The sequence below is a fragment of the Drosophila persimilis genome, unplaced genomic scaffold, assembly GCF_003286085.1.
Source record: "Drosophila persimilis strain 14011-0111.01,24,50 unplaced genomic scaffold, DperRS2 tig00001261-arrow-arrow-pilon, whole genome shotgun sequence".
NCBI lineage: Eukaryota > Metazoa > Arthropoda > Insecta > Diptera > Drosophilidae > Drosophila > Drosophila persimilis.
The window spans coordinates 130,272-149,263 of record NW_020825445.1 but is presented as its reverse complement, the minus strand read 5'-3'; the positions used below and the strand labels follow the sequence as shown (position 1 = coordinate 149,263).

At 44.7% G+C, this 18,992-nt stretch overlaps 2 protein-coding genes across 2 annotated transcripts in view; one reads left to right on the top strand and one right to left on the bottom strand.

Moving 5' to 3' along the window:
• The first annotated feature begins 2,062 nt into the window (after positions 1-2,062).
• On the top strand, positions 2,063-3,553 carry LOC6601704 (20-hydroxyecdysone protein). Its single transcript, XM_026994117.1, has 2 exons — positions 2,063-2,449; positions 2,486-3,553. Exons 1-2 carry the CDS (start codon positions 2,063-2,065, stop codon positions 3,551-3,553), a joined length of 1,455 nt encoding a protein of 484 aa, XP_026849918.1.
• A 2,740-nt stretch (positions 3,554-6,293) lies between these two features.
• The window catches only part of LOC6601706, a 28,752-nt gene continuing 16,053 nt past the window's right edge, over positions 6,294-18,992 (bottom strand). The window contains exons 3-6 of the mRNA XM_026994116.1: positions 11,378-11,461; positions 11,073-11,271; positions 8,326-9,506; positions 6,294-8,260 (exon numbers count right to left, since the gene is read on the bottom strand). Of these exons, the coding sequence (XP_026849917.1) occupies positions 6,971-8,260; positions 8,326-9,506; positions 11,073-11,271; positions 11,378-11,461 (2,754 nt within the window). The 3' untranslated portion in view covers positions 6,294-6,970. The remainder of the gene's footprint in view (positions 8,261-8,325; positions 9,507-11,072; positions 11,272-11,377; positions 11,462-18,992) is intronic.

The window sequence follows — 18,992 nt, the reverse complement described above, 5'->3', positions numbered from 1 at the left end:
ACAAAAAAAAAAAAAAAACAATTAAAGAAATCCCAGAAAAACCATAAAACTCCGTACTTAAGAACCCAAATTATGAGATTTGGGTCGGTTCGGGTCTCTGGGCGCAAACTTGTTCGGAAATCAATTTGAAAGAATGAGGGGGCCCCATAAAAAAATAAAACAAGTCAATGTCCTTAGCAGACGACTTCGATCTGAGGAGATCTGAGATCTCTCTGTGCTGGTTTTTATGCCCTTTTTTTTGCGCAGAGATTTCAGCGGGTACCTTCCTTCAGAACGGGTTCTGTTCTGGGCAGGGAGATACATCCAATCCATGGATTCCAAAAAGAAAACTTTGGGCGGCGTGGCGCTTTACTTTTCCTACAATTTTCTCTTCCAATCGATTGACCCATTTACTTACATTTAAATCCCCATCATTTGCATAGAAGTATAACATGTATTCCCCCGCCCCCCACCCCAGGCACAGGCCTTGCCCCCGCCTGGGCCACTCAAGAGTCTGTGTTTTTGTGGGCGTTGAATAGCTTTTTGTGCATTTCTAATGAATTATTAACCCAGAATGGGTGAAAACGCATCTCCTAAGAAGAGATGCGATGCTGCATCCACAAAGACCATCGTTGCAAGCTAATTGAGTCTAAAAATAGACAGAGCAGGTTTTTCAAAGCCCCATCTTTGAGGCGAGACTGGGGAACGGGTTTGGTCACCAAAAGAGCCAAAGACAGAGCCACCAAAGGCCCCAGCAGCCGAAGAACTTTCAAGCAGAACGCAGCCCAAGACGAGAAAAAGAAACAACCAAAAGAGAAGAGTTTCTTTGTGGAGAAAACAAGAAAAATCTGCCGATCGAAATCGAGTCAACAAGGAATGAGAGTGAAAAACACAAAGTGTGTTGTGTCCGTCTGTCGTTTGCCGTGTTGCTGGAACGGAAGGGGCTTAACATGATCAGATATCGCAGAGATATCTCAGAGATCTGTTGAAGGATTATAAGTGCACACTATCCCACACGAAAAGAGTCAAAGAGACCTATATCTAAGCTTATCTTTCCTTTAGTAAGGGATCGTAAATGCAAATAGCACCATCTGTGTGGTTTTATGGCACCCCAAAAGGGATTTCTACCTAACGATAGCAGGTCATTAAAATACATTTAGGGAATCCCTTTCCAAAGGAAAATCTTCCATAGGTTCTTCCATATATCTTCCTCAAATATTATAGATTGTGATTAGAAAATGCACGCCTTAAGTCTTAGAAAATCAATGCTAATCCGCTAGAAATCTGTACAAACAATACAAAGTCTCAACTTCAAAACCTTTCGGAGTGATCTTCAATGATGTCTCTCTCCCCCTCTCTCTCCCTCTCTCTCCTTTGTTGCCTTAACAAGATGATCAACATTTGGTTAGCAAATCTCTGGTTAACCATATAAGCACTCGTAAGTACTGCCATGCCTATAGAAAGATGGCCTCTTCAGGGGTTTTTTTTTCTGCCTCCTGCCACTCACTACCTTTTAATGTCCGCCCTCCCTTCTGCCCCCTTCCATGCGAGAGGCCAATTATGTCTGCAGCTTCTTAAACCACTTCTTGGCCAAAGCCCTGTAAAAGACCCTTTCTTGAGGGCCCCGCCCCTTCGATTCCTTCTTGTAACTCAACCTCGAGCCGCAGAGGCGGAGGCAGAGGCGGAGGCAGAGTCAGAGGCAGTGGCAGTGGCAGTGGATCCTCTTCTTGAGCCTGGTTATGGAGAGGTTCAATGACATTCAGCACCAGAATTGGCCAAGACATTGGCAATGATATGATGCCCCTGCCACCGTGCATGCACTTCCCCTCTTGGCCCGGTCGGCTGCCGCTCGCTCTTCAGGTTATTTGTCTTTGGCTCAGTCGATGCCGAAGCCGATGCCAACGCCAACGCCGCCGCCGACGTCGCACTCGGGGCGGGTGTATAAAATGCCATGAGTCCAAACAGATTTCCAACAGTTGCGGCCGTGAGGCGCTAGTGATCGTTGATTTTTTTTACAGACAGCAGAGAGACCTGTGTGCGTGCGCCCGAAACGCGAGTGAATTTCCCTTGAAGATCTGCAAAAATGAAGTCCATTGTCTTGGTGATACTCTGCCTGGCGGTTGCCAGCCAGGGACGTGTGCTGCAGCCGCCCAAGGAGGCCATCGATATACCCGTGACGATCATCGAGGATAAGGAGCCGCCCTTGGCCCTGGCTTTGGTGAAAGAAGAGGCCAAGCCGATCGTCGAGGAAGCCCTGCCCAAAGAGGCTACCAAACCGATCGTGGAAGAGCCTGCCAAGCCGATCGTCCAAGAGCAGGCCATACCCATCATCGATGCTCCCAAGCCGATCATTGAAGAGGCTCTGAAAACGATCATTGAAGAGGCTCTTAAAGAGGAGTCCAAGCCGATCATTGCAGAGGCATCCAAGCCCATCCTTGAAGAGCCCAAGGTTCAGGAGAAGTTGGAGGAGGTCAAGCCGAAGCAGGAGATCAGATCCTTGATCAAGGAAGAAGAGATCAAGCCTGAAATCAAAGAAGAACTGATCAAAGCCGAAGAGATCAAGCCTGTGATCAAGGAGGAAGAGATCAAGCCCCTGATCAGTGAGGCTGAAGCCATCAAAGAGGAGCCAAAACCTGTCGAAGAGCCGGTCCAGACCATTCTCAAGGCCCTGCCCGCCGAAGACACCGTTGTAGTGCCCGCCGAAGGAGTCGATGCCAGTCCCGTGGTCGAGGATCAGGCCGATCTGGGAGATCACGGACAGCCCCATCTGCGGCAGGCCACCCAGGCCACGCCCACGCAGCAGAGCACCACCCAGGGGAACTTTGTGCAGCAGCTCATCCAGAACTCGCCCATTGGACAGTTCCTGAATCAGTTCCAGCCCCAGCAGCCGGCCCAGCAGCCAGCCGTACAGCAGTTGGCTGCCGATGAAGCCGCCCAACCCACGCCGGCGCCCACAATTCCCGGTTTCCTGAACCCCGCACAGGCCATCACCTCCGCCCAGCAGGCAGTGCAGAGCGCAGCCCAATCTGTGGTGAACTCCACCACTCAGGCCTTCCAGGGTATCCAGCAGTTCGCCAGCAATCTGGGCAATCAGTTCCAGAGCACGCTCACGGGGCTGACCAACCCAGGCTCCACCACGCCCCGTCCACCAGGCCCCATCCAGCAGTTCGTGAGCAACATCTTTGGCGGTGGCAACAACGCCACTGCCGCCGCTCCAGCCCAGCAGCAGCAGAACCAGAATCCCCTGCAGGGCATCATCAATTTCCTGGGCGGCAACCGCCCACAGAATGCCCCCGCTGTGGTGGCCTCGCCAGTGACAGAGGCTCCGGCCAAGCCCGAGGTGGATGACAAGATCGATCCTGCCAGCGATGATGTGGCGGAGTTTGTCCCCGAGTCGGAGGACCAGAACGAGGTGCGTGCCAGCGGAGAGGCCATCGATGATTCGTTCGAGGAGGCCATTCCCACCAACGAGGTGATCGTGGTCAATGACGATGCCAGCGATGGCCGGGAGGTGCTCGTCGATACCATTGTCCAGCCCCTGCCAGTGGCTGCTGTCGATGCAGTGGCTCTCTAGAGAGCGAGAGAGAGGCACAAGAGAGGATCAACCGATCCGATCCCCACACGACTGACGCCATTTTCGTCGCCATTTTTCGATTTCAATTGAAAATGAAGGAAAATGTTTCTTTAGTTTTCTAAGTGCATGCCGCCACACAACAAAAAAAAACACACACAAATTATTTATTTCATATTTTGCCCAGGAATTTTTTTTTAAATATCGACTAAAACCGAATAAAAATCATAAAATAAAAACTATACAAAAAATATACAATATACAATTTATTTCATTGCCCATCTTGATTGAAAGACTCTTTAGTTTTATTCAAAAAAAAAAAATTATCTCATATTTATTATATTTAAATGATTTTCCATTTGTTTTCTTGTTTCATTATTTTTGATGTTGTTGTCTGTTTTGTTTCACATTAAGGTGGTTCAATAGCTCAAAAATTGATTACATTCAACCAAGAGAGAGAGGCGTTATACTCGTTACATACTCGTACATATATCGTACATATATCCATCGTACATTCGATATAAGGCTAAGTATCTGACAGAACGTTTCGAACAAATTAAACTTCAAAAACGGTAACTAAAATTCGCAGCTTGAGTTAAACTTATGCCCAAATATTTAAGCTAGTTTTTTCTTTTAAGTTTTTAGGTTTTTTTTTTTTTTTGCTGAAATTCCATTTCAAATTTTTTTTTTTCTTTCTTTTAGTAATTCTTTAGCTAAGGGAATGCTTTTCTTATAAGCAGCCTTACGCACTGGTTTTGTGTGTTGTTTTGAGCTGGATAATGATTCTACTTAAAGTTAGTTTTTTTTTTGGTGGTAGGGGGTAGATGATGGGGGTAAAGGGGGGTCGGATTGGGGGGCGGGGCAGTGTATATGGGGACGTGGGACAGGGTTTTGATTGAATGTTGATATAATTTGTTTGTTGAGCACAGGAGTTCCACAGGTGAAAGGAGCAACGATTGAGGGAGTTACGGGTCGAGGGGGATTGAAGATTGAAGGGAGCAAAGATTGTTGGACCACAGATTGGAGGATGAAAGAAGGTGAAAGGAGTTGAGATTGAGGGACTCACAGGTGTCAGGGGATAAAAGATTGAAGGTGCTACTGGGTGGCAAGAACAAAGATTGCAGGATGAGAGATAGAAGGCCTACAGATCGCACGATGACAGATAGAAGTCTCATTGATTGCGGCATCAAAGACTGAAGCATGAGAGATATACAATAGTAGAGGGTGAAAGTGATTCGAGTTCCTTAATAAACGACAAGTCTTTCATTAGATTGGTTCGTAAACTTAAGCCAAAGTTGTTTTGATTTTAGCGATAATATCATAGGATGATCGAGTGCTTAACAGGCAAAGGATAGAGTAGGAAATTACGCTAGAATTGGGCCAAACATAACATTCGTCTTAAAGCATTTCCATTTAAGCATTTCGCTCAGTGTAGACACATGGTAAAAAAAATCAGAGTTATAGATATACAGATACATATATAGGTAGATATAAATATCGAGTAAATATCGAGGCATTCTTTTGGGTTTTTTTCTTTTTGTTTGTTTGGTTTTTGTTTTTCTTTGATTTTCGATGAGTGGAAAAATGTGAAGCCGTTGAATGTTTTCTTGGGGTTGGTTTTCTTGTGGGTTGGATACACGATTATGATTTGGATTCTATATATATATATATGTGGTATATATATATATGATATATATGGTATGTATAATGTATATATAGATGCATGTAAATATATATGGGATATTACAATCATATGTCTGTTCAGATACGTTTATAATGCTTGTGTGTGTGTGTGTGTGTGTGTACGTCTGTGTATATATATCTTTGATTTAGCAGTTAGCAGAGGATTATAGGTTCTATATGAAGGTCATCTAATGGGCAGGAATTGAGTACAGTTGTGTGGTGTTTTTTTTTCGCTAAGAAGGTACAGTACTTTTGTTTTTTGTTTTGTTTGTTTGTTTTTTTTTGTTGTTTTTTGTTTTTGTATATATCTTTCGATAGACGACGGGTTTTCATAGCTATAGCGCTGAAGCTTTAGGCCTGAAGAAAATGCTCAATAGAAATCTCAAATAAAATCTCAAAATTAAAAAAGGTTTCCCCTGGTTTTATTTGTTTTGTTTTCTTTTTTTTTTTGGTTTTGGTCGCATTTTATAAAAATAAAATATCATTTTACGCTAATAAAAAAAATATATATTGCACAATCGGAATTCTAGAATTATGGAAAAAAAAACACGCGCTTATCAAATATCAATCGTATCGTATATATAGCATATATAATATATATCTTTGATAACCTAAGCTTTTATGGGTTTTCAAATTGTGGGTTAACATTCAGACACATAAAATGTTACGTTATGAGATTTTCTTAGTTTCTTTTTTTGGTTTTTTTATTTTATAAGGAATAACCATATCATATGTCTTAGATTTGCTTTCGGTTTAGCTGCTGCTGCTGTTGTTGTTGTTGTTGTTATGGGGTGTCCGAGAGAGTTGTGGCATTGGTTGGGAAATAGAAAGCATAGAAATTCCAGGTTCAAGGGAAGACTTTGGGACTTTGGGAAGATGGTGAAAAGAGAGTGGTTTTGAGAGTATAAAAGCGGAAGACTTGGAAAAGTTTGAGTAGAAATTATAGCGAAAAGATATTACAAGACAATCTATAAATTCATTAAAAACTCAACCACTTAGAACTTATCCTTTTATGAACATATAATATAGGAACTTTGAAAAGGATAACTAAGGAATATAAGAGAGTTTTCTTATAGAACCAGTTTAGAATGTTTAGAACAGATTTGGTCATTAAAAAACCCAACTTTTAAAGGAAAAACGACTGATATTATTACAAAAATGTCTAGTATGAAATTTCATAAGAAAAGCTATGAAATATCCAGGAATATTGGAATGATATCATACGAAGCAGGATAAATGCGGAAAACATTCTTATAGATAGATCCCCACAAGTGCCACAACTACATATCTCTCTTTCTGTCTCTCTCTCCCTTGTCCACAAACAGTTCTAAGTTCTTTTACAGAGTAATCTTATGGCAACAAAGCAGTATTCCTAGTTGTAGTTTGTGTTTGTGTGTGTTTGTGTGTATTAGATATATCGTACATATAGTATCATCCATTGCTGCTATCCGATCGATGCCCTAATCCCAACTTAAGTCACATCTAGCACATTGCTTAGCCTTCTATAATATATACCTTGATCCATATGGATATGGATATGGATCGAAGAATACTCGTATGAACGTAAAAGTAGCAAACAAAAAACAAAGAACACAAAAACTAGACTAGAATACAGTTTGGTTTACTCTTTGGATTCGTCGCTTGCAGCCATGCGGCATGCCATTCCTTCTGCAACTCCTGCTGCTCCTCCTTCCTCTCCTTGGGTTCCTCTTTCCGGCTTCCCTTCCTTCGCTTTTCTTATAAATTCGTTTCAGTTCTGTGCGGCGCCATGGCGCCTGGTTGGGCGGCCACAACTCCACCAGGCGTGGCCATACGCACCCGTTCCCCCACTCCTGGTCCCATCAGACGTGTGTGCCGCACCAGACGGACTCCTCCCGGCATGGCTGGTGCTCCGCCTCCTGTGGCATTAGCTCCTTGGGCGGCACCATCCTGTCCGCCCCTCATGGACCACTCGTTCTGCTTGAGCAGGAACTGCTTCACATTGTACTCCATCTGGGCGATGTCCACGTGCTGTGTGGTCGTGTGCAGCTCCGCCTGCACGGATCGCGTCTTGTCCGTGTCATTGGGATAGTATTTATAGTTGAGAATATCACACGTGGGCTGTTCCGGGCACATCAGAGGCGCCGAGCCGGAGCCAGAGGACAGCGAATCCCCCCCTGGAGTGGTGCCGGCAGTGGCGGCAGCCGCGGCTGCTGCTGCAGTGGTGGTGTATGCCACTGGCAGTCCCGATCTGGTGGTCCGCCTGTAGTATGTGGTGCAGAGCTCTGTCTTCTTGGCCATCGGTGCACCGGCGGCTGCCTCCGGCAGGGAATTGCTTGTGATGTCCGTCTTGGGGGACAGTGAGTCCTCCGTGGGGCCGTTGGTCAGCTGCTGGGGCGTTGTCTTGTAGCCCGAGTCCATTGACAGCTTCTCTATCGAAATGGAGTCCATCCGATCCAGAGTGGAGTACGAGGACTGTCGCTCTGTGCCCGCTGTGGAGTCGCTTGGTAGCGGCGGCTGCTGGAGATTCCTCTGCTCCAACTGCTGTGTGTTGTGCTGCACCCATTCGGCCACGCGACTCAGCTGCTGGCGGCGCAGCAGGACGCTCTCCTGGTAGTCGATGGCATCGCTCATCGAGCTGGAGTTTGCCGAATGCTTGGGCGAGTGCACTGCCGGTCCACTGCTGACGGCTGCTATGGCTCCTCCTCCTGTCTCTCCTCCTGCTCGCTTGCTGTTGCTGCTCTCCTCCTGTTCAGTCTCTTGCTGGGGCTCTACGAGGGGTTCTAGTACGGGTTGCAGCACCACATTCTCGTGTGGCGCCGCTGGTCCCTGCCATGCCTCCACCGCAGATGCGGCATTGCTGTCCTTCGACGTGATGATGTCCTTGCCATCGTTTAGCTCCTCATCTAAGAGGCGTTCGCGACGCTTGTAGATGACGGGCTTGTAGGCCTCAATGGACTCCAAGTTGTCCAAAAGGATGTTGCTCTGTCCATTCTGTTGGATCCGCATCGCACACAGTCGGGGTCCTCGATACTTGGGATTCTCCGCCTGAAAGGATAAGGGAAGGGAAGAAGTGAAAGAGTTTATTTTCTGGCAAAAGCTAGCAGGCAAACCTTAATGGTTTTAATGAGGTTCCGATTGAAAGTCTCAAACATTCTGGCTCCTTCACAGCTGCTGGTCTTGTTGCTCCACAGGCTCTGAACGCTGCCCGAATTGGTGGACTTCAAATGGGCAGCAGCTGCCGCTGCAGCTGCAGCAGAAGTCACGCCTGAAGCTGCCACAGGAGCTGTCTTCAAGGGCAACGGCTCGCACACATCCTCCAGCTTTGTGGCCTGCACAGGCACCTGTGGCAGTGGCAGTTGATCGGCCTCCAGGAGATTACCCTGCGAAATGCCCGCTAGCAGGGGCTTGCTCGATTCATCCTCCAGCTCTTCCTGGGGTCCTGCAGCGGCACTCGAACCTCCTTCGAATTTGGTCAGCAACTGCAGAGCGGTGCCACCGCCGTCCAGGAACCTCCTTTGATAGCCATTCCTCAGCTGGCCGAGATTACTCGTCTCCAGGAGATACTTCTCAGCCGCATAGGCCCCCAGATGTGTGGTCGGATACATCATCGTGGAGGCCGTAACGCCAGCAGTCCTCTCGCACAGCCGATGGTGCCCCAAAATGGGATTCACCATCAGATCATCCTTCTTAGCCGGCGTAAAGAGTTTGTCCATGTCGTTCAGATCCGACACCGAGCTCTTTGTCTCGGAGATCACCGAGTCACTGGACTTGACGAGCTTCATCATGTAGGGACTGTTCGTACGCGAGGGCGAGTTCAGATTACTGTGGCACCTGAGGCACAGCTGGGTCAGCGGCTCGTTGAGGGTCGACGATCCCTGGAGATGATGGGGCAGCTGATGGGGCGTCTGGGTGGCCACCGTATAGGAACGTGAGACGTCGGCCAGCACTTGGAGATCCTGCTTGCTGCAGGCACACGTGTCGCAGTGCTTCACCTCATTGGCCTTCAGTTCGTCCTCCAGGAATTTGGCCATAATCGTGGGGGATATCATATCGGGATTGGGATTGATCGAATGACTTGTCGTGTGATTTCCGTTTCCGTTTCCATTCCCATTCCCATTTCCATTCGAGTTGTTGTTGATGTTGTTGTTGTTGAATTTGTGTGGATTATTGTTGGAATTATTGTTGTTAATATTATTTTTGTTCAGAGTGTCCTTGTTGGCGTTGTTGTTGTTGCTATTTGTGGTTGACTGTTGTTGAGGTTTGTTGCCCGTATTGTGGCCATTGGTTTCGTCTGTGGTTTGGAGAAAGTTGAAGGGAAATTAGTTGGTGTGTTCTATAAGGAAATCGGAAGATGTTTCACCATCTACATGTCTGTAGTAGAGCCATTGAACAACGTTTGTTGGTGGAAAATATCAATACAAATCATAATTTAATTAATTTAATTTAATATTAAAGAAATAAATTATATCAGAGCATTCCAACAAGAGAGATTCGAGTCAAACAGCGACTATTGTTGTTGTTGAATTCTTGAATAACTTCGGAGTATCCTTCAATGAAGTATCCTTCATAATATATCCTTCATAGTTGCCGCAGAGGCATATTTGTTTAAAACTTTTCTTCCCATGCAAACTTTTACGTTATTTAAGTTTAATCATATTAAAACTTTCACTTAAACATAATTAAATGCAGAGTTTTAGTTAGCACCAAAGACTAATATGTATTTGTACTAATTTGTACATTATTTTCGCTATCAAAAAGCATACGTTTGCCATAGAAAATATTCATAAACAAGAATGCGCATAAAAACAAAACAAAAAGTGCACAAATTCGTGGCATAAAAGTTACAATGAATGCATTTGGTTCTAAAAATTCATAAGCTTACACGGAAAAACATGTAAAATATTTGCAACAGACGAAAAAACCAACCAACGAGATGGATACATTAGATACTCTGCCAGAAGTAAAGGTTTTGAGGATCAACCGAGGGGTGCTGCCGCATGACGCACGATACATGCAGGAAAAGATGCATTGTACTGATTATTTCTGTGGAAGTTATAGGATATTTTAAGCCTGTCTAAGAGGACATGTCGAATAGAAAATTTGCAATAAAAGTAGGCAACCAAATAATGCTTTCATTCCGCCAATTCTTTGTCTAAACTATGTGTATACACTCTCTAAGGTTTATCTCTGGCGTCCAACTCTCTCTTCCAAATCATAATACCCTTTTCCAAGAGAGTGTGTGCACACACAGTCGTAACAACACATGGCACAAAATTATTTTATGGCAATTTGAGATGAAAATTGTAGCAGCATCAAAAACAGTAATAACAAAAACACACACACACACGGTTAACACATGGAAAATTGAATGAAATTGCTGGCAATTAATGTAAATGAACAATAACCAAAAGGCTTTATGAATGACAATGCACACAGTGCATAATGATGTGGAAGGGATTCAATTATGATGCAAAAATCAAATGAAAATGCAGCTGCAAACACAAAATACAGGAATTTCTCTTATTTCCAAGCCGTAAAATGAATGAATATCTCGGCAAAATGCACATCTTTGATTTACATGCGAAAAATGCTCGAATATTTTCGAATCAATCATTTTCTAGGAATTTTCTTCGCCCTGAAATATGTGCGTAAAATAAATCATATAAAATCATATAAAATCGAATAAAATCAATAAAAACGTTACCGTTGCGAGCCACGGCAAGGGCCGCGGCTCTACTTGATACCCGGTACTCTACCCCTATACTCTTCCGGGTACCGGGTACATTCAATGGAAACGTAAACAGAAAAATGTTAAGGAAAAATGATAAGGTTCAAGGCATGGTCTACTAACACCTACCGAGTCCCCGCATCGAATAGACCATCGCTGTGGGCGGGAAGGGACAGGCCGCTGGGGGCGGCGAATCGGAGGCCGGAAGCACTTTGTAGGAAGCTGTGGTGGCCACGCCCACACCACTATTACTGCACTCGGAGTCGGAATGCGAGTTGGTCTCCAGTCGCATATAGGCCGATACCTTGGCTTGGATATCGATGGGTAGCTGCAACACCAACAAAAAAAAGAGACATATATTATTCGGTGGGGTACTGCAAGGGGGGGTGGGATGTATTAGGAGTGGGTGGTGGGGAGGGGGTTGGGTGACTCACCGATGACACCTTTTGGGCCACAAAACTATCCGGTTTGCATTGCAGCAGTTGTATCGCCAGACTAATGTCAGCCTTGTAGCGTTCCTGTGTGTGCGTATGTGTGTGTGGTGTGTGGTGTGTGTGTGTGTGTGTGTGCCGAGCCGGAAAAATGGGTGGAAAAGAGCAAAGAACATGATAAGAGAGAAAGCATTGCGGAAGTGGTTGCTGTGTGGGTCTGTCTGTATGTGTGTATGTGTTTGCTCCTCTATCTCTGTGTACGTGTGAGCGTTGTCTTTGTATGGGTTAGTTTATATAGCTTCTTGCTTCTTTTGACACTTTTCGTATGCAAATGTCAAATATGTTTGCTGTTCGTTTTGTTTTACTCGACTCCTGCCTTCTGCCTTCTGCCCCATGCAGCAGCCGCAGCAGAAGCCCCCCTTCTGCCTTTTCCTTTTCCCTTTCCTGGGGTAACATTCCCTTGTTCCCAAAACCCTTTTACACATTGTTAAGTAAACTTTTTCAAGGAGTATCCAAGGGAATATAGGCTAAGCAAACTCCATCAATATATGTAATAGTTTAGAGATTGCAGAGAAATATTTCAAACAAAACATTAGAGTTAAGAGTATTATAATTCCCTTTCAGAGTCATTTAAAGCTTTCGATTCCCTCTAAGCAGTCTGTATTTAAAGCCTCAAACTTAAGATCATATTTTTTTCTTGGAAAACACAGCCTTAAACACTTATAAATCAAGCAATCTTAAGTATACTTTGATTATTTTCGAATACTTAGAATGATATTTGTATGATCTACTCAGTTTCACAGGGTCTGTGCACCAGTTGCAACGTCTTTGTCGCGGCACACACGCTTTGCTACTGATAGAAAAGGACTAACAAGTCTTCCAGGACTCAGCTAGTTCATGGGATTCCTTGTTTCCCCCTCTTAAGACTCTCCCAAAGCCATTTGAAGCTCTCCATTTGCTTGGCTCTTCATCTTTTAATACAGGGTATCTCTCAATCGTTTCTCTCTGGCATAACCGCACACATTCTTAGCTCGTTTGGATGCTGTGCCTTTTGTGCATTTTGGTGTCAGCGACAGCCTCAGAAAAGTTCGCTCCTGTTTTGCTTTCGGGGGTTTTTTGTGGCTGCAGCGACACATACGAGAGTGCGGGGGGGGGGGGGGGATGGGAGATGCCTTTTAGGATGCCTTTTTAAATTTTCACAAATGCGATGCACTCGAACTTGTTAAACAAGCAACAAGAACAACAAGAACCAAAGGGCGAGAGGGAGAAAGAGAGAGGCAGAGTGGCATCCTCATCCTCTGGCAACGACAACTGCATTGGTGACCTAAAAACAACAAAAGCAACAGCAGAAAACCGGGCAGAATAGAAGGGGTATTCCCCGCGCTATAGATGCCACGGCAGTAACGGTATTTTGCACCACGTTTACCAACACTTACACGCCACGGCGCCCAGGCCCTGCCTGCTATTTTTTCCAGCTTTGGTTTGCACTTTGCTTCGGTTTCTCACGCTGCATTTTCACGCTGCAGCGGGCAGCATTAGCGGTAACCAGAGGGGGGGAGGGGGAAAACCCGGGAAGAAAAAGAAAGGAAAATGGTACTGGGAGAGAGAAGCAACTGCAAAATGCCGCCGCTTGCATTTTATGTTCAGTTTTGTTCCCTTAGTTTTATTTTCTTTTGCACTTCCATTTTGGCCCCTCGTTGGCATTTTTATTATTTTGTGTGTGCGCTGCCAGCAATTTTATAAATAGAAAAATGCATAAAAATTGCATGAAATAGAAATGAAATAAATTCCAACAGAAGAAGACGGCATCGAGCATGGGGCATGGGGCATGGGGCATGGGGCATGGGGCACGGCTTGAAGCTGCCAGCTAAGTAGCTGCTCTGATGCATTGATTGAACTCGACACAAATAAAAGAGCCAGACCGATTGTCAGCTCGGTGGCAGAAAGTAATTTCTTTAAGCGGGATACAACACAAGTGCCGGGGATTGTGTTTGCTGTTCAGGGGGAATTTTCAATTTCCAAATTGCTAGAATTGCCAGGAAAATCTCCCTGGGCAGCAGTTAAACCCCTTAGGATTGGCACTCTCCTGGATTCTCGTTGGATTTTAATGCTTTCGAAACTTAATTGTCAGTTTTTTTTTTTTCTCGGTAAAGGTGCTTCTGATGCAATTTGTTGAATATTCGCCAAAGAGACAAGTTTGTTTACGCAATTTTACTCTCTCTATAAGCACAGCTCTACTACTCCCCTCTCGAATGAAAGAAAAACGTTTTCGTCCAGGCACATTTGGTGTTTCAAATGGATATTATATCTGTGAGGGGATTATGGGATGTTTGTGTCTTTTATTTGCTTAAGAAATTCCATGGGTTGAAATGGTATTTATCTTTAAACCCATATATTAGCTTTAGCCACCGAAAGATGGACTCTGTCTTTAACTTCATGGCCACTCTTTACATGGCAGCAATTTATTGTCATTGGAAAAACTCCCACCATCATCGGGGTGTTACCAATCCAATTCCAATAGAAGAGACGATCTTTTATGCATCTGCTGGGAGCGCATCGTCTCCGGAAGCCCTTAAAATGTTACCCGTTCATTTATATCCTTTGAAAAGTTTACATGCACATGTACCCTTGGGATCGTTTGTTTCCCTTTGATCCCATAACAGTTTCACCATTTCGATTGACCCATTTCCCGGCATTGCATCTCCATCCACCATCCACCATCCTCCACTCTTCAATCCATTTTAGTGGGACAGCTGCTGGTGGTGGTGCTGCACCCTTTTTCACCATTTTCTCGCCATTTTCCCTGGCACTTCAAATTCCATTTGGCCTCAGCACGTTCGATATGGCAATGCAGGCAATGCCCAATCCCAATCCCAATGCAAAATAAATTTCCCTCGCTTTGGCACTCTTTAATGAAGTGAGTGCTCGCTCCAAGGACTCGTCTCTGGCTGCCCGCCTCTGGTGCTAAATTTAAAACGTGCCCATGGACGTGGGCCATCGATTCGAATGGGTTTTAATTAAAACAAGAGGCATGCCACACACTACACTGCCTGCTGCATGCTGCCTGCTGCCTGCATGCCCCTTGAAGATGTTTTGTGCCCACATATTTAGCATTGCGTGATTGTAGTAAGTACTCTGTGGGGCTGTGGGGCTGAAAGGAAGGAACTAATAAAAATAATTGAATCATTAGCGTGTGCAGCATACAATTTGTATGCATTTAATTAGCAGCCAGTGGAAAAATTCTCCCCCCCCCCCCCCTTCCTCTATTCGGCAGGGGGTGGGGGTGCTGCCTTTGAGCCGCAGATCAAACATCAGCCATCCAAGGGGCATTAATTACAAAATGGTGCCATTGGGAGTCCCTGCCATCCCGGGGATTCGCATGTGAAAAATCCATTGCATACTTTGAGGCTGCACGCGAGAGATACCTAGGAGGCGTGGGCAAAGGAAAATGGTGGAAAAACATCCATAGGCCCGCCAGTCTGATTGCCTTTACTGCTGTTTTCCTGTGGTTGGGGGTTTTCCTCACGACTTTTTTTTTTGCCTGCCTTTTCCTTTTTTGCGTGGCTTAGAGTCCGTCACGGCTTTTGTGCAATTTCACGCTTGTTTGCTGACCAACACCGACGAGGACCAGAGGACCAAAGGACCAGAGGACCAGAGGACCTGAGGACCGTTGGGTTGTAGGACCCACTGACCGCAAGCCAAAACCAGAGCCAAAGCAAGGGGTTATACAGAGAGAGAGAGGGAGTGACGGGTGGGGGGGCTACGTTTAGAGGTACTCTCTGTGTGTGGGCTGCCATTTGCGGTCGCTTTTGATTTGCCAATAAAACGCGTTGACATCCACTGGACCGACCACTGGCCTGGCGTTTATGCGGTGCGAGAAGTTTATGATATATATAAAAAGAAAACCCACACACATAAACAGGAAGAATGGGGCGCGTGTCATAATGAATAATAAATTATAAATGTGTGGTTTCAAAGCAATCAAAACGAGGGAGCACAAGAAACTCCAGTTAAGCGGGGCAATTAGTGAAAGATATATGACTGCAACTTGGGGGATTATAACATTTGTGACTCATAAAGAAGGAGCATGAAAGGAGCTTAGTGTACCATGGGGCTGCCAGTGGGAAAGAGCGCTTAAGGGCACAAAAAACTACCTTTCAACGGGATGGCAGGGTTTTTTTTCAAAGATATCAAGTTGATCGGGGAACAGTGATGGACTTCCGACGCACATGATTAGTGTCAGAAAGGGTCGCGTTTCTACATTTACATATAATCCGATGCGAAGTCAGTATGGCGCTCCACCGCCAAAGGGCGCACATTGCACGATGAAGAGTGTGTGAAAGAGGGAGACAGAGAGAGAGAGAGAGAATGAGTGAGGGCGTGCAAGGCGTTGCCTAGCCACTGCAGTTTAATTTAATCCATCAGACCATAATAGTAATCCCACTCGGCCATTGCTGCTGATTAGTAATTTCTCTGGGAACTTCCAGTAGAAACAGTAGGATCCATTAGCTTCAAGAATTTATCTCTAAACTTCGTTTTTCTAAGAACTATTCCCATTCGTTGTCGCGAAACTTCGAAACCAATATCGATAGGTTCTGCGCGATAGTAAGGAGTGTATCCCTGTCGCTAACGAGCATCCAAAACCTGATAGATAACACCTGATACATGATGAATGATGGAAGGCGGCTATTCATACCTTAAGCGAGTTGGCAGCTCTCTTCACTCAATCTTTCAATGGATATTTATACTCCAACTTCGTCAAGGCTTTCATATAGAGACAAATTTATACCAAAAGCGAGTCAGAACAGACCTGCCAACTTATTTGAAGGCGCAGAGCTGGTCTGCCAACTCTGTCTATGGCGGTATCTATAAATCTAATTAAACCAGTGCCATTTCCATGAAATCTCCTTCAGCTGTCAATTTAAATGATTACACACACAGAGAGGATGTTTTTTTTATACAAAACCCGCATAAACATTTATCTCGATGCTCTCGGGGGAGCATCACGGCGCAGAACATTGATGTTTTATGGCAAGTTGGCAGCACTCTGGCGGCCACTGCGGCGCACACGTGTGCTGCTGTAACTGACGATGCATGTGCACAAATATTATGGTTAATTATGTGGCACAGTTACCCACTGTGGTGGCCCCAGCCCCCCACCCCCCACCGCATCATTCCACACACTAACACATGCCAGCGCCGAGTCAGTAATTTCATCCGCCAATTAACATTTTTCTGTGCATTCTGATGATTTGAAAAGGGTTTTGGTTGCGTGCCTTAAAGTTCGACCAACCGCAAAATCAAAACCACAAATGCAAAATCCCCAACTAAATTATGAGAAAATGAATTTCCACAAATGACAACAACGACAACAACAACAACAATAAGCTGAGAAGGCCGACACAGAGAAGGAGAAGGAGGAGCAGAGCAGAAAGGGCAACATCAGGCAGAGATTGCAGCAGTAGAATTGCATAGTAAATTAAGTTAGAAGGAAAGGGTAGATCAGAGGAGGAGTGGGAGTACAGGGCCATGCCATGCCGTTCCGTGCAGTTCCTGGAATTTAATTAGTTGCTTCAAAGCTCTGCCAACGCGTGGCCCCCACTCACAGATGGGGTGACATCAGGAGACAGGCATTTGAGTTAAGTGAATCTGCATGTCATTCATGTCGGGACATTTAGTGCAGCAGGAGGCAGGAGGCAGGCAGGCAGGAAGGCAGCAGGCAAACAGGCAGGCAGGCAGGATGATGTTTCTGATGAGGCATACACCATGATTTTGATTCGGAATCAGACGAGGATTCTGCTGATACTCCTGCTGAAGAGGGTTCTGCTGATATTCCCTCCTAATGCTGATTTGAGGATGATACTGATGCCTCTCCTCGGGCTCTAATGCTGATGCGAGGATGATGTTTCTGCGACGGCTGCTGCCTACTGCCTGCTGTTCCAATTAGCTTGAGCTTCGCTGCATTCTGGCATTCAGATTTATGTGCAATTAATCTGCAGGAGTTACAAATGGAATACCAGGCAGACATCAAAAGGGGCACCTGTTCAACTCATATGATCCAAGCCAATCGCAAAAAAAAAAAACACAGACAGACAGAGATTATTCTCTGTATGAGGAAAATGCTGAAATGTCAACATTTTGCTTCATAAATACAGAGATAGAGACGGAGATAGAGACAGAGATACATAGAGAAGGAAAACACACAGAGAGCGGGGCACACATAATGCATGGAATGGACCCAAAAATTAGCATAAGCGTAAACATTGCCAAGTGGGGTTTGGGTTGCACGATGTGGCATGCGGCATGGGTTTATGCCTCTTCTGCCAAGTCAAACATTTTGGCACTGCATTAAATACACAAAATTTGCACAATGCCCAGATACAGAGGGACGACAGTCGTCTCGTTGCTCCTCCGTGGGTGGAGCGAGGGTTAAGCATTAGCCCAATGCCAGAAGCAAAAACAAATAAAATTTCGAGAAAAAAAAAATACATAAAGAGGATACCACTGATGAGGCCACACTGTGTTGCATGGTGGGTGTTCTATGGTGTTCGCTTGTGCGTGGCAAATTTGTAGAATTTACATTTTTATGGCACCCAAAGATGTACGAGTATTATGCAACACATGGCTGGAATCAAGGGGTTAAGGGTCAGGGGTTAATGAAGGCTGAAAGGACCGCCTATCCCTACGAGGCAAACGGAATCGCTTAAGGTCTTGGGTTATCTATTGATTAAGTGGAGGTGGCAGGGCTCGGGATAAAGGTTATCTGTGGCTTAAGTGGGATTAATAGGGGGACAGACACATCTTTAAAAAGATATTCTTTAGGTTTAAGGCAGATAAATCAGTATTCATGAATGGTTTAATAGAGGACAAGATAGTTTCAGCCCTTTTTAATAACACTTTCAATAAAATACCAAAGAAATACTAGGAAAAATATAAAAAAAATTCTAGGAAAATACCAGAAAATGCTATAATTAATGCAATACAGAATAAAACAAAAAAAAAACTAAATAAAATACTCGAAAATTAGAAAGAACATAAAAGAAAATACTAGAAAAATACCGAAAAGCTAGAAAATACTATAAGACACCCGAAAATACTAAACAAAATAGCATAAAAATACCAGAAAACACTAGAAAAACTAAAGCAATTTTAATCGAAATTTATTCCCAATCACAAACCCAGAAAATCCTAAATTCAAGCGCGTCCAAGCCTCTGTTTTCCTACTCATACTCCCATGAAAATTATTGGTTTAATTAGTGAAAGTATCGTACAATCCAAAAGCTATAAATATCCATTGCCAGATCTAGGGGAAAACTTTCTAGAACCCCAACTATTTCAATCCGAAAGACTATCTGTCAGCATTTCAGTGCCGCCCCCGCAGAAGTTTCCAAATCATTTCGCTACCATTCCGAGGAAACTTTTAACATTCCCATTCACAAAGTTAATATACCTTTCTATTCCCCCCAATACCAGACACATTCCTCTCGTTCCATCTCGTTCCTTCGCCAGCTTTCTTCTACAAAGTATGAGGGAGAGAAAAGCAGAGAACCATTGAAACTTGAATGGGAAGCGCATCATTTATTCATCACGCACACACAGTCTGAATGAATGACAGAAA